The sequence below is a fragment of the Solea senegalensis genome, linkage group LG1, assembly GCF_019176455.1.
Source record: "Solea senegalensis isolate Sse05_10M linkage group LG1, IFAPA_SoseM_1, whole genome shotgun sequence".
NCBI lineage: Eukaryota > Metazoa > Chordata > Actinopteri > Pleuronectiformes > Soleidae > Solea > Solea senegalensis.
In genome coordinates, this window is record NC_058021.1 from 3348608 (window position 1) to 3375742 (window position 27135).

A 27135-nucleotide genomic window follows, 5' to 3' on the forward strand; every position below is an offset into this window, starting at 1 on the left:
CGGCTTCTCCACCTCTCCGCTGACGAGCATGACATCAAACCAAAATGTCAGGAGAAAACTTGCCACCTTTGCTCCAAGCAATTAAATAGTTAGGAGCCAATCGATTTTCTGTGTGAAGTCATTACGTGCGTGTTTTCATTTTCAGCCGGCGAAACAAGTACACTGCTCAAACACCGACAGCAGGGATTATACTACTTCATATTACTCACTGAACAATGAAACAACAACAACACAGACACCTAATCATTTGGAATAGGTTTTAAAACTATTATTTTAACAGTTCATTCATTTGCAATTGTCTATAATCAAGGTCAAAGGGTTATTTATAGCACACATTTGCACATGCTTAAAATAGGGTTGAAATGTGGTTAAAAGAAAAACAAACAAACAAAACATAGGAAAGAAGTTAAAAAAAAATCATGAAAATGCATAGATAAAAACCAGCAACTGTTTCCACGATTGATTGGATGGAACTTTTTTGAAATTTGAGCCTGTTAAATATGAATTTTAATTATATTTTTGTCCAGTTTCTTTACTCCATGCAACAAAGAAACTAGAAATGGGAAAATTGTTGGTTTGTAGGAAAACCAAGACATTTGGTAATGTCGTGAGAACTGATGAACATGGACAAAACGACTCATAATTGAGAAATGAATCAACACATAACTCATTCATGTAAGTTGTAGCCTAATGTTGTCCAAACCTCAGCAAGTCTTCTTTTAATCTTACATGAAGCATTTGCAGATTAATGCAGTTGTTGAAAGTCAGTGATTATTTACCTTTAGTTGCAGCACTTGTAAACACGAGTCCACCTGTGTGTTGTGTTACTTGTTAATGACCACCTGAAATCCCACCGCTGCATCAGCAGGTCATCAAAAACATCCACAAAGGTTCCACCTGCTCCTCCTTTCTGCAGAAATCCTCTCCAGCAGCAGTTAAAACCACCTGAATGCTATTTTCCGGTACGTGGGCAAATGGAAGTTGTGCGTTTGCATTTTCTACATGTGGAAAAATGCAACGCCACGACTTTCATTTGAAAAGAGAAATAGATGTTATTTTGAGTCGCTCCGGTGAAGGAGAGCAGATTCAGGGGAAATAGAACACGGGTCTGAAGGAGCAGGGTGTGAGATTTATTCAGAGTTTTCTGATAAGCGATAAATAGAAGGGGAAATTCAGAGCGGTGCTCAGAGGATGAGAACATCCTGAGCAGAATCTGCTGTGGCCGTGTTTTTTTGTTTCCTTCAAGCATCGCCTGAGTAATTAATATCAGTTATTAAAACTGGCCATAGTTTGGTTTTGAAACAAAGCAAATGATGCAATTCTGGCGTCTTTGTGGGACACACGTCGTAAGATTCACATCACTTTTTGGTACGGCTGACATGACATTTGCATTTACTCCCACTTTTGCATTGAAAAATAAATAAATAAATTGAGTTATGCAAATGTTTTGCAGTATGACTGATTTATTACCCTGGCTGCGCTGCACCTGACATGTAAAGACGCACATCGCTGCTCTGCACGGAGGTAAGTAGCACACCTCGCACACATTATGGGTCAAATTTGCTCATTTAAAAGGCACTTTAGCTGAAAAAAAAAAGTGAAAATGATTAATATCCAAAACAACTGTTTAACACAGGGGTCAGCAACTGCATCAGCTCCTTGCCTGGCAGATGAATTAAAAAGTTTTTAATTTTTTTTTTTTTTGTTAAAGAATTCAGAGCTTTTATTCTGAAAAACAAAAATATGAATGAGAATTCCTGTTGCTGATAAAAGTCTGATTTCAAAAATAAAAATGAAACAGTGCAGTTGTAATGGATAGCCATGTTCGGAGAGTAAATGTCCATAAAATTATATTAGAATATGTTCGGCTCAAAGAAGAAGCAGTGATTCTAAACACTGAAATGACACACAATAATTATTAATGGTGTAAACCATGTTGTTAAACAATACATAGATAAGATAGATAAACTAAATTCTCCACTTGAAGAAAACAAACAAAAACACACTCCAGGCTGTGAGGTGCATTCAGTGACACTCAGAAGTTTTAATACTTCTGCAAACACGCATGCTGTCCACGAAACAAACACATGCTGCTGCTGCTGCCACCATGTAGACATAGATGCTATGCTAATTAGGTAGTATTGTTCTACTCACTGATGAAACATTGCTCAGTTTCTTGACTGATGTTGTTTTTATTCCCTTTGACAATGTGAAGTAGCCATTAAAAGAATCATCCTCTATGGGGTTCTTCATGCTTCAAATTGGTATTCTATTGGCCTTCTGAAAATCTGCCACTGGTCGACATCTTGTCCAAACGCACCATTACTGGTAGAAACCAGAGGCTGGTTAACAAGATAGCGTCAAGGTCACAGGGATTTGGGGGTATTTGGTGGAAAAGAGTTGAAGTGCACTGTGTTTTAACACACCTGAATGCCAGAACAGGCCACCTGGCTGCTCTGGCATTCAGCCTGTGTTAAGAGCAGAGTGGTGAGCTGGTGCTGGCAACAGAGATGTCTGTGGGGAGGGAGTGTAATCATCATGCAGAGCTGCTAACAGGAGTCACAGATGAACCTCTGCAGCAGATCCAGTCAGTGTGAGTTTGAGTGCGTGTTTGGAGCTCCAAAGGGGAGATGTCATCATTACCATGCAGAAGTAGTCGTCACAGCGGAGGTCCTGTCTGGATCTGCGTGTACGGATGGAAGGGACAGTTCCTCTGAACACACACAGACACAACCTGTCACTGTCATCTCCCATCCTCTGTGGCCGTTCAATGAAAGATAAATGAATGTGGGAAATCGTGTTCATTAATGCAATAGACAGTCAGACATTCAGTCAGAAAACACCTCAAAGTGCAATACCTGTTCAATGCATGGCTGTTATTTTACTGCTATGTCTTGCATTTCTGATCCAACAACGTCAAAGTCCAGTTTGATGCCTGTCAAGTGACCGTTGGACAGTTACACGAATAACAGACATTCCTTACATTCAGAGCTGCAACTTTCACACCTAAAACCCGTCCCACATTAGAGGACAATTGGCCAGATTTCAGTCCCGATCAGTCCCCTCCGACAATTGTGATTTTAGACCAATTTGAACAGATTATCTGGCCAAACGATCCTGTAGTGTCAGGTATCGATATATATACGACTGAACACAAATTGGGGTGTGAGCTGAAACGAGCAAATAACCAATGAGAGTGAGTTGACCGGGAAACGGATGTTGCATACCTTTGATTAGAACCGTAACTTGCAAACGGTAAGTCACATGAGTTTCTGTGATCTGGAGTCCGATTTAAAAATCCTGTGGTACTTTCTTTATGTAGAAACTGGAGGCAGATTCCCAAAGATGTCACTATTTTTAGTCGTGCGAGTTATGAAATTTGATTCCTCAAATCCTTTTTTTTTTCTTTTCTGTCTGTAATGTGGGGTAGAATCACCAAGTCACCAAAAATAGGTTCTCAATCTCAGTAAATAAAGGTCTGCCTGTCTTGAAAACTGTCCCTCCTGTCCTGCAGCTTTCCTTCCTTGCAATCGCCTGATTCTCGCTCATGAACCTGCTCTCCTGCTCCCAATCCCCTCATCAGCTGCCAGGTTGTTTGGTGTTTTCAACCTCTCTCCATCCCTGAATCTGCGCCAGCCTCATTCCCGTTCTTCCCGGTTTTTTCAATTCCCTCACCTCGTCTTGTCAGAACTGTTTTGCCTCCTTGTTTTTAAAAACCTCCATGTTCACTTCTTGCTACCTGTGCTGGACTGTGTTTGTGGTGAGTTCAGACCGCTCTCCAGCAGAACTGGGCAGTGTATTCTACATACTATCCACAGTTCGAGCATAGAGTCAGTGTTAAGCACTACAAACTGTTAGTGATGTGCACTCAAACCTTTCCAGCAATCCAGGCCAGATTCCTGTGTTTGACATTCCCCATGCAGCCACATATACAGCATCAGTTTATCTCTATCAGCAGGAGCCACGAAGCACTGAGGCTGAAAGGAAGTGAAGTGTGGGTGTTGAGCTGGAAAAGGCCCTGCAGGGAGTCACTGACCGATCAGAGCCTGAAACTGGGCCTGGAGAACCTGGACATACAACCACAGCAACAGTTATTTTTTATTAATATTATGTACTTTTACCATTAACAAAAGATCCTCTTCATTCTGTAAAGCACAAGCTCACAAAGAATGGATGTTACTGTATCTGTCCCAATTAAAAAAACATGAAATTAATTATACATAAACGCTGCAGGTGGCTACATGAGGCGTAAAGTTCTCGGCTCCATCGCCAGTGTCCGATACCTTCGTGTCATTAAAATACAGAATATTCACATGAACTGCAATAACATTTAAATAATTCACAGCGGTTATCGGCGGCTGATTTTTGTATTATTTTTCTGTCTGGTATAATATGCAGTGGACTGAACACACCCCCCAAAACAACCAGAGTATTCCACAGTAATAGTTATAGGCTCTTATCATGACTTTACGTCCTTTTCAAAATATAAATTCAGCTTTTATTCAAGCCAACAATTCTATAAACCATCCAGGATACATTTCTCTGCTGAATGCTGAGTGTGACTGCTGAATGCGTCCTGATCATAATGACCACATAATGCACGTGTACATGATATTATCTGGTTAATGTGTAGGAGAAAAAAAAAATCCACATACCTGAATAGAATTAAAACTCCTCTGAATAAGACTTTATTCAGGTCAAATCACCAGAGGAATCTGCGGTTGTCCTGACCTCATTTCTAAAGGTGCAACACTATAAGTGGAGCGATTTACAATTAGGGCGGCACTTAAAAAAAGAAAAAGGAAAAAGTATGAGAACATGCAAGGAAAGCAAAAACTCTGTTGTGCCTCCAGTGAAGGTTTACACTATTCTGAGACTAAGTAGGTAATAACAGCAACAGCAGTTAACGTGCAAACACAAGGTGTAAAAGACTGCTATAACATATTCTAATGCAACATTTTATTGTGTTTTAAATGGAACTGGAGCTTGTTGAAATTAAAACGCTCCATTTTCACTCATGACACTTTTATACTGTATAAAAATGAACGTAGTGTTCAGTTTGCAACTTGAAAATTGCAAATGTTTTTCTAATACCATGACAGTGAAACTTTTTTCCTCTGGAGTGTGTGTGTGTGTGTGTGTGTGTTTGTGGGGTGGGGGGTGGGTGGGTTACAGGGCTATTGGCTGATTCATCTGCTCTCTGCTTGTTCGTGCTTCAAACTGCTGTCACTCTATTGGCCTTTAAAAGTCCACAATCGTTCAGACAAAGTGGCGACGGGTCGCGACGTCATTCATGAGGATCTCAACTCCCGCTCTGAGGCCTAAAGAACTGGTGTTTTCAGATGTCACCGAAAAAAGCAGCCTCCCCATTTCACCTGTGAAAAAAGAAAAACAGCCAAACATGTCATCCACAAAATTCCACATCATGTATCTGCCATTGGCTGCAGTGATTTCTGAAGATTGACACAGTAAAACCCATTAAAAAACCACAAAGAATATGCCCCTCTATTAAAGGTCTTTATTCCAGTTTGATAAAGCCGACAGCATTTACTTTGCAAACTTACATTCACAACCTTCCATCTACCTGATTCACAGGTAAACCACCTCATCCACAGTTCATTACTTCACACCTCACGTCACTTCACCCTCTTTACCTTATTCTTAACACTCCAGGCAAATGTACTTATATTTACTATTTGTACAACATGTTGTCAGTAAATTCATTCATCCATCCAACCTCCCCCCTCCCCCCACACACACAGACACACATGCACACACACACAAACATATACACTGTACAAATGTATCAATGGAGACACGTTCAAGGGCCGTTTGCTTTGTATCCATGAGGAGAAAAGCAACAGCTGAGTACCAGTGTTGGTTTTCAGGTTTATGTTCTGACCACTGTGAGATGATTTGTTCTAAAAAGCCAAGAGGAGAAGGTGGCATGCAGATATATAATACGGAGTTCTGTTAAAGGGATAGTTCAAGTTTGGTTGAAGTGTGGTTGTATGCAGTGCCGTCACACAGAGACCCAACTGTGCCAAGAACCAGTTTAAGGCAGGCACAGTGCTTTATCTCACGGTCAGGCAGACTTTTCTGACTGGAAAGAGAAGTTTGTAAACCGTTCACTCTCACGTTCTCCAAATAGAAAGCTAGTGTTCAGGAGTTGTTAGTCTACTGCTGCCTTGTTATCAGCTAAGTTTGTGTCTCTTAAGTAAATCCAAACAAAGGATTTCACTTACTGAAGTCACAAAATAAGATATCGGAGCGTTCTGAACAGCAGTGGATCAGCAACGCCTGTGTGCTGTGATGTAAAATTGCACATTCTCTCTATGGACTTTGGTGCAGGGAGTGAGCAGTTAAATAAAATAAAATTCAAATTCAGATTCCAGGAAAAAAGGCTGTCTGACGTCAAGATAAAGTGGCATTCTTTTTCAAACAAACATATCGTAGTCTAAATCAGGCATAGATTTTATTAGGTCAGCCTTTTGATAAGTCTTTCTTTTCTTCTTAGCGTCACTGCTTGCAGCCATGTCAGCAAGCTTGCTGGGTTAGCGCCTTTAAATGATCCCTTTAACCTGATGTGTTCAAAAGAGCATTAGTCCAGTATATCAGGGGAGAAAGAAGAGAAAGGGGGCAGAGATGGATGCAGAGAGAAAGAGAAGAAAAAAATCTTTTAAAATCAAACAGAAAATAAAAATGGGAACACAATGAGTACTGAAAGACAAAAAGATTTTCTTGTAAAATAATAATCCACATCCCTTCTCCTTGTTCCGCCTCTAACGTCTTTCTCGCTTAGTGTCTAAACTCTAAAGCAAAGCTGTCATTTACCCAGGAAAGATACAGTACAAACACGTCATATTCAGCATCATAAACCTCCAATACTGACACCTCCTGTGTGATGGAGGCTGCTGAGGCTCCTTTGCTCTCAGCGTGTTTGTGCAGTGGTCCAGGCCTGTTTGGTTCCGTGTTTTATTTAAAATCCAGTGTCAGGACAGGAGGACGTCACCTTTGCAGTACAGAGGCGACACAAATGCAGCGACAGAAGAAAACGAGAAACTGAAAAAGTGCAATGAGTCAAAAATGTTTTGGTCACTAGTTTGGTCCACATATTGTGTGTTTGGAGAAGCCGCTGCCCACAGGTTGGTTTGAGATAAAGATGAAGTCGACAACAATGAGCAGAACCGGGCTGTGTGTGTGTGGTTTTTTTTTTAGCAGGGCCATGCTGCGTTATTGGAGAGAAAATAGAACACGTAGGCTTATCCTCTGTTGCCTCCGTCTACCTGCCAAAAAAGCTCTCGTACTCCAGCAGTGTCAGCTCCACTATCTGGTTCTGGTAGACCATGTGGACGGCCATGTTCCAGGTCTCCGTCTCAGGCCGCAGCAGTGTCGGGCCGAACACGATGGCCATGCTTTGAGTGTTCATACGGTTTTCTTCACCATGATCGATCACCCTGGAGGAAAGACAAACTGTTAGATTCTCTACACGCTGAGAAAAAACACAAAATAAAACCTATCAAAAGTTTCAGCCCATCAAACTATAATCATAATTTCAGGCACTGACCTTTAACATTACCTTTAACGACAAACAATAACAGTTTAAAGCATGTTTAGCCTTTTATTCAACTATGTATCAAACTGGAAGTATTGATGGACAGCTCATAAAATCAGTACATCCCTAGTATACACATTTTTAAGTGTTCTAAGTAAGGTTGTCTTTGAATTAAAAAAAAACACAGATGTTTTTCTTACTTCCTCATGTGTTTGAAGAGAACCTGCATGGTGTCATGGTTTGGCTTAGGCAGTTGTTTGATCAAGTTTTTGATGGACTGAACCCGCTGCTTGTAGTCTGATATTTCTGTAGAGCAAAAAAAGAAAACAAACAAGTATTAAAGCCTTGGTAGAAACATGTGAACCATCAGAGTAATGCGTATTTACATTGTCTTTGCTGGTACTATACTATATAGACCCAGACAAACTGAATAGTACTTAATCTTTATGGAAGTCATTTTATAAATAGGGTTTAGTGATCTCAGTGGTGCTTTTTGACTTTTATTTTTCAACAATAATATAACTGAGGTAAAGGAAGTATCTATCTCCCAGTATTCAGTTTAAATTTCAGCACAAAAAAACAGGCTTAATGAACTTCTTTCCATGATTGGAAGAGATTTCAATAAAATGCCAGTTTGGGGAGTTTTGCCGCAGTAAATGCTTCTGTTATCCTTTATATACTAAGTGTGTTGCTGAGTGAGTGCAGAGACATATTTGTGGTGCAGCACATACTGATGGCATTGACAAAGTCATGGAAGAGAGTGTAGGTGAAGAGCGGCTCTGGCAGCTCTCTGAAGTACATCTTTAACGCTCCTGTGGTCACATGGATGTCCTCCCACTTCCCGTCTTCCAGGCTCACCTTCTCATCTGGACACACACATACAAACCACTGTTTTAGGAAAAAGTCAAGTAAAATATTTACATTACACAAGTCTTTTTTACTTTAATCTCCAACCAAGGATTACAGAAAAACAACTTCATCGCTCACTCAGTCACTGTCTCCAATCCCAGCTGATTGGGCAGGGTAAAACCTGTACAGGTGTCAGTTCATCGCAGGGCCGACAAACAAGCGTTTGGTCCCACATTCAGACCTACGGTCAATTTAGAGTGTCCAATTATCCAAATCTGCATGTTTCTGGACTGTGGGAGGAAGCTGCAGTACCCAGAGAAAACCCCCCCACCACAACCTAAAAACTCCACCCAGAAAGGCTCAGACCTTCATGCTGTGAGGCAACAATGCTGGCCACTGTGCTGTGTAGCCAACTATTTAATCAATTTTTGCAAAACGTTGTGGGTATAAAATGAGGATGATCGAACATTTAAAAAATAATAATAATAATTTAAAAAATCACTTTCATGTGAGATAAGAAGAAAATAATATAATATAATATAATTTGATGATCTACATTGTAGTTGCCAAGTCAGTAAAGCAACGCAGTGTTAGTGCACAGTGTCTTACCGTGATTGACAGCATATCGTAGTTTCTGTATGACGGCCAGATTTCCACTGACTCTGTACAGACCATCCACATGCAGACCTGCAGGGCATGATGGGAGAAAAACACCAGTGAAGAGAAATCTATAATCTATCAATACTGTCAGACATAGTTGAGTATTTATACTACTTTACAACTTGTTAGGGAGTAACCGCTTATCAAACATTAGCTGTATAATCACGTAACAGTAAACCAATCCCATCTTTTACAACAGGCACATTTACAGAAACTAGAAACCTTTCCTCCTAATGCAGATGTGATGGTAAACACACACATGTAGACTCACCACTGTTCTCCACATGGTCGATGCACATCCTTACAAAGTGTGGCACTGTGCTGTTCTCCCTTTGACACAAACTGGACAAACTGCAGCCAAACACCTGATCTGAAGACACATAGTAACAAAAGACAGCATCACAAACAGTCCAAGGTCCTCGGTCAGCTGTCTACTACTTCCAAATTTGATTGTTGATGGTGTGCAGTTAAAAAAAATGTTTTCAGATGTGTGATAAAGCATTTTCATGGCAATTCTTAGCTTAGAATCAGGAGATTTTTCTCAGCAAATAAAGAATCATCTTAATCTAAAATGCAGAATCACCAATAAATCACTATTTTCATGTTTCATGTATTTAATCTAATAAATGTATAAAAGTACAACTTAAAAGTCTCTGTTACCTTTGATGTATCCCTTATCTCTGACGGACTGTAGTGTCGGACGGCGGATGAGGAACTTCTTCAGCTTGTGTCTGGTCTTCTTGTTGTCGGAGGAGTCCATGCTGGTGGAGGTCTTCATGGCTGCTGAGGAAAAAGGAGATATGAAAGTGTAGTCCACTACTCGTCTCAGCACGCTGACCGCCATTACGGCTGCTCTGTGTTTTAGAGGAATGACACTGATAAGCAGTTGTTTTATAGAGCGGGTGATACTGATACGTCATCGAGCTGTTTTTGTACTTTGTGCTTTCGATATGCGCTGCCAAATCTGTCCTACAGTCATAATTATTCTACTTTATTCAACATTTAAATCTTAATAATCCACTTTACAACAACTTTACCTTACTTTATAAGAAGTGTTTAAAAACATAACGTAATAACAGAAGTTTAAAGCCATAAAGAGCACAGACCTCTGCCTTTCTTTGAGTCTCTATGTTCTTTCTCCTTGTCATGTTTCTCAGAACCAGGAGACTCGGGCATGTCCTCCTCGATGGCCTCATCAGACTCACAAGCCTAAAAACACACACAAACACAAACAAGATATTGTTGATGTAAAGACGTTCACGTTGCTACATCGCTGGACTCCCAGGGCAGGAAAACAACAAAGTACAGCTACATTTTTTCAAGTCGAATCGGTTTGATTTCACTTGTGATCAACACACCAATGTGTTGAAGTAACTTTGTTATTTCCTGTGTTTCCACACGATGGAGTTCCTGAGATAATGATTTTAGCTTCTTCAATAATGACTATTTTACTTTCAGTTTTTCAGTAGGGTGGCTAATATTCAGCAACATTTCCAAATCTTTCCACCTATAAACATCACACATTGATATCATAGTGTGGATACAATGAGCAGCTCCTAATAAGTTCAATATAACATGAAAACACATTTCAACATTATTTATATACAAAAACAAAGTCCTCTATTCATCTAAAATGAAGTCACAATCAAACAACACATGTATATTATGTTTTTGACCTTTGTTTCCTTAAGTAAACTAACTCTGAGAAAGCGTTGTTCCTTACGTGGGTGCTGATCGTGTCCTGCAGCGCTCTGAACCACTCAGAGATGACATTTTCATTTTCTGACTGGATCAGCAAGTCTGTTCCCTGCCGAGTCTTCAGCTGCAAACAGGAGAGCGACACACAACAATGGTGAGATCGTTTTATTTCTTCACATAGTATGTTCACAATGAGCATGGACTCTTAAAACTCGTAAAAATATTTACTTAAAACCCTTCAGAGGATTTCTGAAACATTGTTTTTTGTATTTAGGACCTTTTTGCACTTTGAAGTTGTTTTTCAAAGGAAAATACAAACAAGCAAAAGATCAGAGAGCATGCGAATGTGAAGTGAGCTCTGTCCCACCTCTAATACGTGCTTCTTGCTGGATTTGTCCTTGGAGGCCCATTCCACTGAGCCGCCCTTCAGATCCACAGTGAACTCGGGTTTGGACTGGTTTCCTCCAAACTGGAGAGGAGAAAAGAATCCGAACAGGGCAGAGTAAACACCTTTGTCACATATCTTACTCATTTTAAATGTGACAATTTATGCAGCTGTAAAAAATAAAGCTGTAGCCTTATAGCTCTGGCTTTGACTGTCGTTGCAGTTGTAGTGCTGAACCTTTAAATACAAACAAAGGTCTATTACACTCACGCCGTCTTCAAAAGAGTTAACACAACGCTGACTAAGCCTATCAGCTCCACATGACACTCTGCGTGTTTCTCAATATGACGGTGTTTAGATCTCGCTCCACCTGGCGACATTCACACGCTGCACACAGGAAGTGATTTGTTTTATATCAAGAGAGATGGAGGCAACAGTGTACTAGTAAAGCGAGTCGGCTGCAAACAAGGGGGTATGACTGAAAACACAAAGAGGCGCCAACGTCGATCAGCAGTTTGACTTCTCGCCCTCACTCGCTCCTGCTCTGCTGGTGTGTATACTCAAACACTCCCTTAGTCAGGTATAACATAAAAAAAATAAATAAACTGCAGCCTTTAACTGAATAGCCGAACAACTGACAAACCCATTAGTTCTACACAGTGTATACACTTATTTGGCAGTTCATTAAAACCACCAACTGCAACCACTAGCAGGCTCTGATTCAGCTGTGTTGTGATGATTTCAGAGGATGTAGCTTGTGCTGCTCCATTACACACAGAAGTGATTGTGTTATGTTGTCTCATGTCACTGATATAAAGGGGGTGAATAAAAAAAAACACCTTTAAGGATGAAAATGACACAGTTCAGCACTGTATCAACACCTGACTGTCAAACAAAACCGGATCGTTAAAACCTGCAGGAAGGAGGATTTAATGGTTCTCTCTCACAGTAGACAGCAATCGATTTAGATAGGTGAACCCAGTAAACTGCCAAGTGAGCGTATATTCTTCAATTCCTTTAATTTAAAGCCTCTCTTAATGTTTTGGCATACTGGGCTTAAGGAAAAACACAGAGTCGCCATTTATTTTATCCTGACAGCTCATTTATTGCAGGGAAAACTTTGCAGTAAAGACTCAGGAGTGTGTTCCAGCCTCCACACACATGCACATGCACATGCACACATGCACACAACTAAAAACGGAAAGTAATGCTGCCTGTGTGTCATGCTCCGTCCACGTAACAAGACGCATGACGGCAGACTTCCATCTGAACTTTAAAACTTCTCAGCTTTTCCGACTGAATCCGTTTCTCTAAACTCTGCCCTCCATGTTGTCAACCCTTAGCTTTGATGTGACCGATAACAAAGGGGTCCGGGGTCAGAGCACGACAGACAGGACAGATGTGTCATGCAGAGAAGGAGGTAGAGAAGAAGTAGAGAAGCACACATAAGGAAGGAGAAAGCACATACAGAGGAGGCTTGAGGGAGCTCAGTGCAGCCATGGCAGACAGCAGGATGCTTCTTAGCAGACGGCCTCCAATTACTCAACAGTGACAGGAGAAATTCAGGGAAGGAGTCACTGTGATAGTATGACTGCATGAAAGGATCGAGGAGGGGCAGTGAAGAAAACAGAGTGAGGGGGTGAGATAAAGAGATGGAGGCATGGAAAGAGAAGGGACAAGAAACATCCAGGAAGAAGAAAGTTCAAATTTAACTTGTAATGACCCTGTAATGACCTTATAAAAACCTTGAAAGCTTTTTTTTTTTTTTAGGAACTGCACTGACAAACCAAACAACACCCTCTTTACAGAGCCTGGTTGAAACTAAAGAACAGAAACAACAACAACACAGAGATGAAACAGACTTGTCCTTGCCTCCCTTTTCAATGCCTGAATGGCTGAGAACAACTCTTCTTTTGTTAGTACTGTACCTATGTCTAGACATACAGACTGAATCACTAACATGATGAGAAACATTTTTTCCGTACAGAAAACCGTTTCTATCACTCACCCAGCTGCTTCCACCTCCTTGTCCTTTGGCAAACAGCATTATGGACCCTTGGAGAACTGTCCAGGAGGAGGTCCAGTTCTTTCTGCAGCAGACAGTTCATGGACAACAGTCATCAAACGTGTACTTTCTCCTTTATGTGTGCTCACATTTACAAGAATTTAGACAAAGGTTTTCCTATAACTTTGGGCAAAGAGAGAATTAACTTAGGAATCACAGTGGCACAAGCATCTCAAAGTTTTGATAGACAGCTGCACTCAACAGCAGATTTACTGTCACTCCTATAGATGTGAAAATATTATTTACAGCAACGTAGCTAATAAACAAAAACGTACAGTTTGATTTCAATGTTCGCACTGTGATCCAAATACAAACTATATCCTGTGGCACAGCACGGCATTCAGAATCAGAATACTTTATTGGTAAATCACAATCTATTTTGATCACAAACAAACTGCAACGAACATCACCAGATCAACAGAAGGGCACATACTGTTACACCCTGCTCAATTAGACACAGCAAAAGTGTCAGAGTCAGAGTCACTCACCGCACTTTTTTGCCATTCTCTGTGATTTTTGTCACATTCAGAACCCCACACTTTTCAGATGGCTGGAGGAACAAAAACAAGCATTAGAGTGCAAACGAAACAAAACAACACTTTACAGAGACTCTACAGAGACACAGCAGGATCGCAAAGGACAAAGCTGCTGTCAAAGCTTAATATTGGTGAACAATAAGTAAAACACCACCACCAAAAAACACCATGCAACCAGAAAAATCATTCCCTCAGGAAAGGCAAGTGACCATAAAGAGTGGACTGGAGAGTGTATACAGATGCCAACGTACATTACATTTAATTATTCTATCAGAGCTGCATTTAGCCAGTGATTATTTGCCTTTTCTGATTATGAGAAAAATGGGTTATCAACCCAACCATAAACCGAGCCAGATAATGACATAAATGTCTATAATGGCGTATTTCCACCGGCTCTACTCGCCTCGCCACGGCACAGTTTAAGTAGCGTTTCCACTAGCATAGTACAAGGTACTATTTTTAGGTTCCAAAAGCGTGCCGAGTAGGTACTATGCGATGATTGATCAGACTGCAGGAAGAGACGGCCGACACAGAATTCAAGCCGAACTGTAGATCAATTAAAACTACTTAACAATCCTAAAAACGTGGGTTAATCTCCAACAACTACCAGGAGATCGCGACTGGCATCACAGACCCTGCCGCTGTGTTTCAGTCCAGTGACTGTGTCAGACGGAGTCTGTGCTCCGGTCATGGAGGAAGTACTATTAACTGATTCTGTAGTGGAGATGCAACCTAAACCGTGCCGTGTCGAGGTGAGGCGAGTAGAGCCGGTGGAAATACGCTATTAATGACATTGACATTTGACCAATCTTCAGTGTTTCTTCGCAGACTCCAGTTTAAGATTTCTTAAAGAAGTAAGTGGGTGAATAAGGTGCTCATGCATCATCAGTGTGTTATGTACAGTAGACAATGTTCAGTTGGAGAGGGAGACGGGAAATGTCAAGGTAATTTATGGAATATTTTGATGCAAAAGGAGACAGCAGAAAAAACAAGTATTATAACATTATTACTGTATGCTATATTTGGATTGTTTTCAGTGGTATACCATGCTGTCAGACAGCCATTTTTAAGTATAACCCAGACAATTTATCCGCTGGATATACAACTTCTGCACTATGGCGTTAATGCATGTAGGAATAGGGTGACAGTTTTTCCCTCTCCAAACAGGTGAATGTGGTCTATTGTATGTAACACACCAACTATGCTTAAGAACCTCAAACCCTCCACAAAAAAAATCCCCCTGAACTATCTCTTTAACCATTTCCCAGACCAGTGTAGGAACCTTGTAGTAAGCTGCAACATGTGTCACTGCCTGTAACACAGGGACTGAGTTAAATAAACCCCTGCAGGACAGAGTCTGGTGGGTGACGTGAGCAGGTGGAAGTTAGGGGTGAGTACTAACAGAGTCAGGGGGCTTTGGAGACGAAGGGCAGGAGTCAGAGTCAGGAGAGGAGGGTATGGGACCCAGAGGTGCATCCTAGTGAGGAGACAGGAATGGACAAAAAAGAAAAAAAGAAAAGAAAAACAAACACTGTGTCACATGAGGTAACAACAGAGTGTTAATGAGACGATGATGAGATGAGATGTGATGAAGAAGACAAAGACAAGTGTGATTAGCATTGAGACGATGGTGGTGATGATGATGATGATGACAGTGATTTCCAGGAGAAATTAATGGATTATTAATCAGATATGCATACAATAGTGTTTTTTGAAAGGTTCATGCATATAAAAAGGTACTTCATGTGTTTCATATGTGTGATATTGTATTTTCTAAGAATGTTTCCGTCGCTGTGGTCAAGTTCTTTAAAGCTGCAGTAGGCAGGGTCATGGTTCCCACTATTTCCTTCAAATCAATTTTCCAGGATATTTTCACCTGCTGCAGTTTGACTTACCCCGCCCCTAAAAAGTCTAACTTAAAATATTTGCGGTGTATGACTATAACTTTAACTTACCTATGAAATGATCTCTAACATACTTAGAAGTTCTAGAAATAAAAGAAAAATCACAGAATAATAATTTATGGTGTAGCACTTGATTAGCATAACCATCTTAGCCATCATTTCAGTCTGGCTTTTATGTTGCGTCTTACTTTTATAAATGTATGTTATGTTATTATTGTGAGTGTATTTTTTGTTGTATTATTATTTGCTCTGCTATCAATATTTTATTTATATATATTATTATTAGATTTTAGTGTTTTACTGTTTCTGGGTAAATAAAATTTACATATTTTATGTCTTCATCACTATAATATTAAGTTAAAATCTTTTATACTTTTAAGTGCATTATTTTATTGACTTTTTTATTGCTCAGTGTGCAATAGTTGCCAAGTGCATTTTTACTTTATTTGCTTGTTTTTGTTTAATCAGTCAAATTGCAGAGCACTTTACACAGCATTTGATAAGTTTGAAAGGTGCTACATAAAGACATTTTGACTAACACGTTAATTCAGCACAGCTGGGAAAAAGAATGGCCAATAGGAGGTGCTCTCTCATTGTCACTCTCTTTGTTGTGTAATTGATTATAGAAGGCCAGATTTCCTCAAGGTCTAGGGGAGGTGCTTATGTCTAGTTCTCTCTCTGATCACTTGGTTTACATGAAGCTGAAATGTAAATAACAAAAAAACAAGCTGCCTACCACAACTCTGAAGATGAACTTTATGATTGATTGTCCAATTTTTAAGTGAAATGATTTAAAAAAAACAAACAAAAAAACTGGTTCAATCAACTCAGGAAAACATGCAAGAAAAAAAAAGTGATTCAACACGAAGATGTGTAATTATGACTCATGTATTGTGATTGTCTGATTGTCTGTCTTTTAGGTTTAAGGATTAAGGGATAAGACAGTGATTTGTCGGTATGACGGACTACTGACTTTGTGTTTGTACGGGTGTAGGCGGGCAGAGACTGCGCGGAAACGTCTGGTTTTTAACAGCCGCTGCAATGTAACAAGTCTACAACTGAAACTGTTGACTTAACAACCGTTTTCACAACAGATAGCAGCAACACGGTACAGTATGTATCCAGGATTGAATAAGCACAACTGACAAATGTTAGAAATGGGTTTAAAAATTTACTTTTTAGGAGAGTTTTTGTTTAAATATTAGACAATATTTAGTGTTTTCTTTGCAGATGCGGGTGTCAGACCTTGTCGTTTGGCTCTTCAACGTGAGAACTATGTCTCCACTTGGTCAGGACGATGGGCTCCAAGTGTCTCCTGTCCAGACTGCGAGTTTTTGGAGCATCTCCAGAAGGCTGGGGAGGGGAGATATTGTACTGAAAGAAGGAAATGGGGAATCACAAAGCATAAGCATTCAGTAATCTTTGTTTTTCCTAAATTAAACTGAATACATCTAAAAAAAACAGGTTTGAGCTGATATGTTTGTGCCTTAATCTGCCGCATGCTTTCATTTTGTTACAAATAGATTTTCCGCTCATAAATAATCATTGCAATGTGGGTAAACAAGGATAAGCACAGCATCTCCATGAAGTAAATGTACATCCTGTAACATGCTGTTTATACATACCTGTCAAATTACACTATCACACTAATTAGAACACATCCGCAAATACTGGATTAAATGTCAACATTATTTTACTAGTAAGTCAAATTGAAAATAGAATCTTAAAATACAACTAACATAATAGGTTGATTATTGACAAGAAAACGTGATATGATATGGCACTGATCGAAAAAACCCTAAATATAATAAATACGTTTATTTCTTCTTTAAGGGAGGAGAATATTTGTAACACAGTGGAAGAATTATGTTTTTCAAATTGCTGGCTATGTCTAACTGGTAAATGCACCTGCATTAATGTGTTGTGAACAGCCAAGTAGTTTTGGTTTGAACGAATAAAGGTTTGTCTTTCGTCTCCTGCTTGTTGTGGACAGAGTGTCGAACAAAGTAAACTATTTAAAATTATGACTGTGGGGAAAAAAAAATGTTGTAGGTATTGAGCAACAAGAAAACAAAAAACAAAAGAATCAGTTATCAGTCAAAATATTAGCTGTAGCACTTGTGATCACATCAATTATGCTCTCATGCTTTTGTAGGTTGATAACTGGACACAATATAATTTTTCAGTAATTAGGGTCTAAATTTGACCATTATTTTGAAGTGTTTTACCTTTGGCAGCTCCCATTCTGACCTGGAACCATCGGCGCTGTAGTAATAAGGTCGGCCCTGTTCATCAACATGTTTTAACCACTGGTGACACACATGGAGTAACAACATCAACATCAAACACGCTGATCAAACACGCTAAAAATAAATAAATAAATAAAAACATTTTTGCATCATTCACCACATGAGGTGTTAAACGTTAAAAGTGGTTGATATTGCTTTTTTAAATTTATATGCATTTAAGCTCCTGAATGTTTGCCGTGAGTGCCTTCTAAGAGCTAAACATTCTGTATTGTCGACATTTCTCCTGTGGTGGTTATATCTCTCTCTCCAGCTGTGGTGTTACAACATTGTTGAATCGGTGCAAGAAGGAAATATAGGCGGAGAAAATCATCACAAATTCCATTAATTCTTTCATCCCCAGAAACCACCAGAGTCAAGAGGCAGAAGATGAGCACTGTGCAGCGGGTACCTTCTCGTTAGTATGGTCGCTGACGAACAGCCTGTGGCCGTGCTCATCCATCTCCTCCGACCAACCACGCGGCGGCGAGCCATACTGACTGTCAGACTGGCTAGAGTAGGTACTGAAGCAGGTGTCCTCCGATGACAGAGGCTTAAGTCGACCGATGGACAGCGAAAGGAGGGGGAGGAAAGAAGGCGAGAGCGAGAGAGGAGTAGTCTAGCATAAGTGTGAAGAGAGAGAGGAAGAGAGAAGAGACAGGGCATCTTTCACCATGACGTTATAGAGGAAAATAAGCAGTCAAGCACCCACAACCAGTACACCATTAGATTTTACAGAACAGAAAACCAGAAACCCCATAAGAGAGTCATTGTGGACTGTGTAAATCTAGAGGTGGTTGCTACAGTTAACTGAGTGACAGTGGGAGCTTTACACCTGTAGGTGGCAGTGTGGTGCATTGTGCATGTACTGGAATTGGGAAGAAAATGAGAAGTGACCACCTCATGACCCAGTCTGGTATGTGTCAGAGTACTGCATGTGTGCACATGAAAGAATCTTTCACTTAGTCATAATTGTGACTCTTGAAAATTGTAACACTGCCCTGTGCAATTTCCAAAATTGCAAGTCTATTTGTATCTACACGTGGGACTTTTTGTTTCATCACAACTTTTCAATGAAACACATGTGGTGTTGATACAGCATACATGTCGGAGGGATTTTATTTTCTCTGAAATACATTTTGCCTGACACTTAACTCTGTCTTATATGCTGCATTTTTAGCGTTTTTAAATCTGTCTCTGGCTGAGAATATACAAAAGCGTGGGTGGATTTCTCTTAATTCTTTTGGCTGACTATACTTTGGTCTTTTTTTGTGGTTGTACCTCCTGTTCTGCAGTAAAAATGTATGTTTTGTGAGGATTTTAATTTAAATAATAAATTATTAATTAAATTAATTATTAATTAAATTTTAATTGCACAGATCTTGAGATACAGTATATTGTCCGTTTGTCCTTGTTATTAAGTTTTTAGTGATGTTGTACTTGTCTCCCTTTCTGACTGGCTTTGAGTCTCCTTTGCACTTCAAGAAATTGATAACTTAAGCCTTGCCGGAAGATTTGCACACTGTCTAAAACTAACTCAGTGCTGACATGGGGAATAAACTACATCCTCCGTTTATTTAAGGTACTGAAAAAAAAATTGACCATCTTCAAAACATCACTATGTGGTCACATCATTGGCTTAGTGTTTTCATAACACACAAGCTAAGTAGAATGCACTTGTAAGCTGGGGAGTGTTTTCAGTCGTGTTTTAAGTCATGTCACTGGAACCTCTTCATAAACAGAAAGTCTACATTTGTATGGGCATACAGGGCATGTTTTGTACCTCAGAGCTCTCTCCTGCACTGTGGTTTTCTCCTCTGGAGTTGCCGCTACTGGTCTCCCTGGCTCGAGGCGGCTTCCAGGTCCTCTCTTGGGTGGAGCGGTTGTAGTAGAAGTGCCTGCCACTCTGGTCCTTGTAACTCTCCCAGTCACCCAAAGTCTGAAGGGGGGAGCCTGAGGGCAGAGGGGGCATGTGTGTCTGGCTGATCTTCAGCTCCTTGAGATTGGTGTAGACGGGCGAGTCACCGTGGCCATGGCCTGATGAAGACACTGTCTGATGGAGGGAGAAAGAAGCATAGAAAGCAAAAGGTAAAACAGTGAATCATTTGTGACTGGATTTCAGTCTGTTACAGGGGTGGGCGATAGGACCTAAAAAAAAATCTAATTTCACAGTTTTACATTTTGATATTACAATAAAAGGCATCATTTTTTCCTCTATCTCTGTGCTGCCTGTCTAGTAAATTCCGGTCATACTTTGAAACAAAACACATTCTCGCTCTTGTTTTGGTCAAAAGACAAAAGAGGATGAACTCCTATTGAGTAATCACTGCTTGAAAATACAATATGAGATCGAGTATGTATGTGTGGATTACTAGACTGGACCCTTGGACCCTTGTTTAAATGGGAATGGAACTGCAGATGTGTATGTGGATGCAGAAATGAGAATTGATGCAACAGCACATCAGAGAAACTTGTTGTGGTTTGGGTTAGACACCTAATGTGAAACACAAGGGCTTGGTGTGTTCTCTCTCAGACCTGAGCTGTGCTGTTATTATTGATTATCCGTGACACATCTACCTGTAGCAGCTGCTGCTCTACTCTCCTTCACTGAGTCAGCCACTAAACCACTAAAAAAAACAACAAAAAAACATATCCAAAGTCTGAGTCCTCGCCTCCAATTTCCATGTCCGAATGTAGTCAATGCTTGAATCCGAGTCCTGGACCAAAAGCAAACCATGTGCCTATTTCTCACGATAATGACAATATTGCAAAATCAATATTAGAATGTGTTATTTTTGCAAACTCTGCAATTAGTGATAGTAAAAATGACCTCTGCATTTATCCCATCCATTTTACACCCCAGTAGTGATTACGCACACAAGCCTGGTGCAGGAGCAGTGGGCAGCACTTATCTGTGCCCAGGGAGCAATCACAATGGTGACGGTGATGTCACCGGTATACTGGCCACCCCTAGTCTGTTGCATAATCAGGGAAAAGATCCTGGACAGCGTGATGCAACACAACCACATCTCTCACAGTGTAAAATCAACAGCTGCACATGCAAGCTGCTGCACACCTTCATACAAAACACCTGTCAACACCCTCAGCACCGACATCAAACCTCCACACTGTCAACGCCATGTTCCCACTGAACTGAAAACGTATTAAATGACAGAATCTTTACAGCAATGTTGGTGCAAGGCAGTGAGTGGCACAGGAACTTAAAGTGTCAAACAAGCTGACATAATCTTTGCTGACCAACGAGGAGCAGAGAACTGAGTGAATCTGGAGAAGGAGCACGGGGGGAAGTGCTGCTCTTATATAAGTGAGAGTAGCAGATAAGGTAAAAATAGGGAAGTAAAACTGACTATGAAGACGCATGCTGAAAAATTAGGACACTTTGTCCAAGAAGGGAAGCTGTGGAAATCAGGAGATTAAATTAAAGTTATCTTTTGTGTGAGCTTATAAAGCATGACACAAAGTTATTCCACCAATATTCCTGTAACCTGCTGGAGTCAAGATTCAAACCCCTGATGGAGGATTGATCCAGCAAATGGATGACTTGTCATGTTTATTTCATGCTAGTTTTACAAAGAAGCGGCCAGTCTGCAGAGCAAAAAATAGTAGACAGGTTCATAAATAATGCTGTGACCTGGAGGGCTTTTAACATTGGCTCTGTGATGCTTTTATTGCACAGGGATCAATAGGGATGAAATATACAGGAGCCCAGTGAACAGCTGGAGGTACGCATGAAAATACACATGAATATTCAGCAGATGAGGAGAAGCCTGTGAAGTTTGCTCAATACCACAGCATGAGGAAATTACAAAACACTAGTAAATATACAATTGTTTCAACCTGCATGTATTAGAAAGAGATTGGTTAGAAAGGCAAGACAACAATTGAGAACCTCTCCACTGAGGTAAACCAGACCTCCCAAGTACAAGCGTGCTATCACCAAAAAGGTCTGTGATGCTAAAACTGTACACTTTGAAAAAATATTCTGCTTTAATGTTAAGTGGGGTCCAAACAAATATATATATAAAGTATTACCTCTATCATTGAGCAGCTAGTAAACACATCGTCCTCTTCATGTGCCAAGATTGCCCTGAGAAAACTTTTCCTCAGACGGATCATTGCAATTTTTGTCCCGTTTTGATATTTGCAGCTTGAGTGGTGCTGTCAGCCGGTGTTCAAGCCTGGCTTCACTGTTCTGTGCTTTTCCTGCTCATGTGAGATTCAGTGCATGAATCCGTCAAAGAGGAAGTCCTGGTAGTCAATCTGCCGTTAAAAGACAGTTAGGTCGCATCCCACCTCGGTGTCTGCCACAAAACTACATTTCCCCTTCAACTCTGTTCTGGTGTGCAACTTGACAAACATCTTATATGCTCAAACTGCAACTTAAAGTTTACACTGACTGTCCCTGATGAGAAATGACTAGTATTAAATGCTTATGGTGATTTCTTTGGTCTTGGCTCCTAATTGGTGTCCTTTGTTGTACAGTGAGAGGTTCAAACATGGCCATTATCACAAACATGCAAGTGAGAAAATTGAATAAAAACAATTGCGTTATAAAAGTCCCATTATAGTTGGACTAAAACAATATTTTTTTGCAGAGCAATGTAGGTTATGTTAAGTAACAGCTGCATGAAGCTATCAGGTTGGCTCATTAAAAATGCACGGTATGTCTCTGTGAAAGCAGCAGCATATTCCTGAGCAGCTGGTGAGAACAGACCGACCGCCTAATCAATACCAAGCTCTCAGATCAATGACCCGCAGTGGAACACAAATACGGTGACCTCTCATTCTGAGGAAGATGCCCTCTTGGATAGAACACTGTGCTTAAAGGAAAGGTCGCTGACTGGACAAGTGTCATGGTGTATGACAGTGCAACTTAACTAGATAAAAGATGTGCTGTTTTAATGCAAGGGAAATGTCAGGTGATTAAAGCTACATCCAAACTAGGGCTGCAATGCAAATCAATTATTAATCGATTACAAAATGAATTGTCAATTATTTTGAGAATTGATAGTAATAGACAGATTAATCGCTTTACTAATTGCAGCCCTTATAGAAACTAATATGTTTTAAGTTTTTCCAGCACCTTGAATGGAAAAATATGGGCAGCGTTTGGATGGCCTGAAAAAAACATCTTTGAGAGTAGTGGCCCAAAATGGCCCACTTGTAGTAGTGGCATTTTGACTGGTGCCAATCATCTACGAACTGTTCTTTTCTTTCTTGTGTTTTTCTTTAAAAATATCAATTATCAATACAAAATATAAGTCAGTCCTTTAGATGGCACCCTGACGACAAGTTTGTGGAGTTACAGAGCAACACACCAGCCATGAAGCAGGAGGAGGAGGAGGTGGAGCTACACAGGTTCACCTCCTCTCTCCTCCCCTTTTCACTTTGACACAGATGAACCTGCTCTGCTGCATACCACAGGGAGCTGGGAACACCAAACAGGCACACAAGCAATATAAAGACACTGGATCCAAAGCTTTAAATTAAGGTTAGACCAACACATACATGCACACATGCAAGCTCATACACATGCTCAGACATGCTCTCACACACACACACACAAACACAACCGTTAACATGCACAATGAAAACACCAACCTCTTTAACTTCCTTGTGTGCTCAAATTTTATTTTCACTGGGACATAAAGCCACGCACATTTGGACAGTCTAACCAAAGCTGACCTTGACTACAATCAGTTAATGTCTAACCTATAACCAAACCACAATTCTAATGTTGGCCTTAAACTTCACCAATCCCTCAGAGATAAGGTTTTGGTCCTGACAAGAATAGTGTTTATGCCAGAAAACATCTAGAAGATGACATAACTGTAAAAAATGTATGTCAATGATTGAAATAATCCTAAATTGTGGCACCATAAAAGAAAATATGATTTCCATCCATCTAAGCTGATTAAATATAGCAATTTGGGCTGAGACAAGTTACCAGCATATACTGCAGGTACTACAGCAACAATCCATGTGGCACAAATAACTAGTGAAACCAGTCATGAGGCGTGACAACGGCTGATCGAAACAGGAAGACAGGAAGAGTTGTGGACATGGAAAATTGCCAGGCTTTCTTTCCTGATGTGATTACATCACAGATACTATGACACTGTAAAAGCATGACAAGGTAATTAGGTAATGTAAACAAATAACATATCAAAGGTTTTTAGGATTTTAATGCTGTGACATGGTAGTTTACTAACTAATTATTGTTATTATAGCTTTTGTTTCAGTGTGTTCCCTTAGTCTAACACTTCAAGTTCTGACTGAAGGACTAGGTGCATAAAAAGGGAAGAAAAAGGAACCTGTCGAAACTGATTACACTTGCTAGGAGTTAACCAGAAACAGAGATAAAAACACAACATAAAGACGAATGACAGCCGACCCTAAAGAAAAACACACACGTCCATTATAGCATGGTGAGTCTTTCACTCTGTTCGGAGGTCATATCAGTAAATCTGACTGAACAGGGATTAAAACAAACTACCCACAAAACACTGCAAGTCAACACAAAAAGCTCTTAAAATAGTGGCACCACCCAAGGCAGTTACACAACTCCAGTGTGATTACATTCAACAGGAGAAAAAGGAAACGCAGAAAAGCCCAGGAGAGCTTGTACCCGAGGGACCTCGTGAAGCTTTGAGGCTGCACTGATTGAACACACCGTGTTTTATCTTAAAGAATCTACAGTAACTAGGCTCTTAAAACATGTGTTACACATTCAATGTTTAAATCAGAAAAGAAATCAAACACAATGTTTGTTTGCTGTTTTTATTCCCATTGCAGCTTGATCTAACCGTGTCTTCAAACCAGGGCTGAGAATTCCCACTCAGGCCCTTCATATATAAATGCTGTTTTAGAAATTTGTATTAAATTCACTTTATTCCATTTAAGTTAATTTCATATTGATGGGATTTGAAAGATTGGCAAGTTCATTTGCTAAAACTGAGCTGTGACATGTCTCAAATCTTACCTCAAGATAAGATTTAGTACAAATGTACCCAAAAGACTGTGGCACAAGTTTCTCATGTCCACTTCATTGATTTCACAGCAGTGCATCACATTTCCTACAGCATTGGATGCTATGTGGGGTCTGTATACAGTTGACTGGATTGAGTCAAGAATGAGTCAAGTACACACAAATGAATTAAAGGAAAGTAAGACTGGATTAGTCAACAGTGTCCAAATCGGAGCAAAATGATCTTTTCCAGTACTGCAGTTTTTGACCATATGTTTGTGAATGTGGAGCAAATGCAGATGTCTGGATGCTGCTGCTGCTGCTGCTCTGCCCTTCTCCCCACAGAGGACAACAGTTATTCCTCGATGCTCAAGAATCACAGACACCCTTTTCAAAATGCAGGAAAGTCTCAATATACAAGAGGCACTTTTGAGCTTTGGTTTTGTGGCTTACAGTTCCAACCAGAGATGGCTAAAACAAGTGAGGAAAAGTGTGTTCATAAAAACTCAATGACATCTTTTTTCTCTCTGGGACTGAGAATTTACTTGCAGTGACACATGAACTTTTTCTCACACATTCTTTAAAAAAAAAAAAAAGGATCTTCAGAGTTGACTCAGCCTCACATGTAAGATCAGTGCTGTGTGTCAGAGGCTCCAGAGGGAGTAGAGAGCACTGAGGAGGATCACGACTGAATGATTCATCCTCCTTTTCCATCTACCTGACTGGTCACAGCTAGTGATGCTAATTCTCCATCACTGTGGATGGCTAAATGCTGGAGGGGGTCCCCACTAAGGATGGTGGGGCTGATTTTGTAAAAGGTGGACAGGTGTGGTCAGTGGTCAGGATGCAAAGGGAAAATTGGATGTGACTTAAGATTATGCCTAGTAGCTTTTCACTCTCACTCAGAGGCTCTCCTATTGTCATTTGATGCATAACCACTGTTGCCAGTAGGGCTGCACTGATTTGTTAATGATTCATTGATTATAAAATTAGTTGGCAGTTACAAATTTAAATAAATATAATTCGAAATAATTGAAAATGAATAATATTGGTTTGTGGACAAAACAAAAATATTTGAAATATTCATTTTAAGGTTGGACATTTCATAGACCAAAAACAACTAATGAATGAATCATTTGCAGCCCTAGTTGCCAAGAAGAAAATTAAGCTTTTTTTTCCACACTGGTGGCTTTTCACGTTTTCACAAAGACCCAGTAGAGAGCAGACTATCTGCTGTCCCGTGTTTGTTGACCTCTGTGACCACATCACAACGGGGTTTCAGATCCAATCTAAACCACCACTGATGGATGTCTACATCTTGACACCTGTTATCTTAATCCACCTCTGTTCAGCCGTTAAAGCTGAGCAGCGGGATGAAGATATGAAGCAGAGATAAAGAGGCTCTGTCAATGCCAGTCTCAACATTTTTGTGCAGGTAATGTCAGGACATTTTGTTATTTTTACTACCAAACCACGAATATTAAAGCTCCAGTGCGGAATCTCTGTCGTCCCCCGGAGGAATCCTGAGTGATGACCAAAAATGCGGCTCAACACATAACTTTACAGTTCTATTTACTAATATTCTCAGTCAAAACTGGACGTTTCATGCAGCTGAACTTATTAAACAAGATAAGCTAATGAAAATGGACTTCAACACACAACTGGACTTGTATCACAACTTGTCAGATCATATTACAACACACACAGCTTCACTGTTGAACCAGCTGGGTTCACTGAATAAGTTCAGACTGAAGCCAGTGGTGGGAGAAACAAGACTGAGTATTATTCATTCAAACACAGACAAAGTTCCTTTAAGGCCATGTCCAGATGTATTTGATGTTCATTCATGGACATAAATGAGGTTATATGCCCATTAACCCAGAGAAACAGGGACACATCGCTGCCATGATGCTCAGCTGAGCTCAGTGTGTGTGACAGAAATAAAAGGAGACGCATTGGAGCGCAGTCATTATCTAAGTAGACTTTATTCATCCAAAAATGACCAGGCTGCCTTGAGTGATGATACTAGCTGGAGCAAAGTCAGGGGACTTCTTATGACACATTTAGTTAAGTTAAGTGCTCCTCTTGGTGCTGCTATGAGAGCCTTACCTCCTACATTTTGGTGCCAAGTAAAGGGATTACAAATCTGTTTGAGTTACGCTGTTAGACTTGTACTTTCAATTATTTAAGTATTTGTTAAATATTGAAAA

The 27135-nt window shown here is 40.1% G+C and overlaps 1 protein-coding gene across 11 annotated transcripts in view; it reads right to left on the reverse strand.

Moving 5' to 3' along the window:
- Positions 1-5503: 5503 nt before the first annotated feature.
- Positions 5504-27135, reverse strand: part of LOC122773576 (rho GTPase-activating protein 12-like) — a 46309-nt gene continuing 24677 nt past the window's right edge. The window contains exons 3-19 of one of the 11 annotated variants that reach the window (XM_044032366.1): positions 19721-19990; positions 18350-18556; positions 17881-17961; positions 16898-17005; positions 16626-16688; positions 15151-15225; positions 13701-13762; positions 13156-13237; positions 11130-11231; positions 10788-10886; positions 10171-10273; positions 9725-9847; positions 9336-9434; positions 9014-9091; positions 8287-8421; positions 7756-7861; positions 5504-7457 (exon numbers count right to left, since the gene is read on the reverse strand). In XM_044032366.1, coding sequence (XP_043888301.1) covers positions 7283-7457; positions 7756-7861; positions 8287-8421; positions 9014-9091; positions 9336-9434; positions 9725-9847; positions 10171-10273; positions 10788-10886; positions 11130-11231; positions 13156-13237; positions 13701-13762; positions 15151-15225; positions 16626-16688; positions 16898-17005; positions 17881-17961; positions 18350-18556; positions 19721-19990 — 1968 coding nt within the window. In that variant the 3' untranslated portion in view covers positions 5504-7282. Of the gene's footprint in view, positions 7458-7755; positions 7862-8286; positions 8422-9013; positions 9092-9335; positions 9435-9724; positions 9848-10170; positions 10274-10787; positions 10887-11129; positions 11232-13155; positions 13238-13700; positions 13763-15150; positions 15226-16625; positions 16689-16897; positions 17027-17880; positions 17962-18349; positions 18557-19720; positions 19991-27135 lie in introns of all 11 variants that reach the window. The other 10 variants (XM_044032350.1, XM_044032359.1, XM_044032403.1 and 7 more) reach the window with 10 other exon arrangements.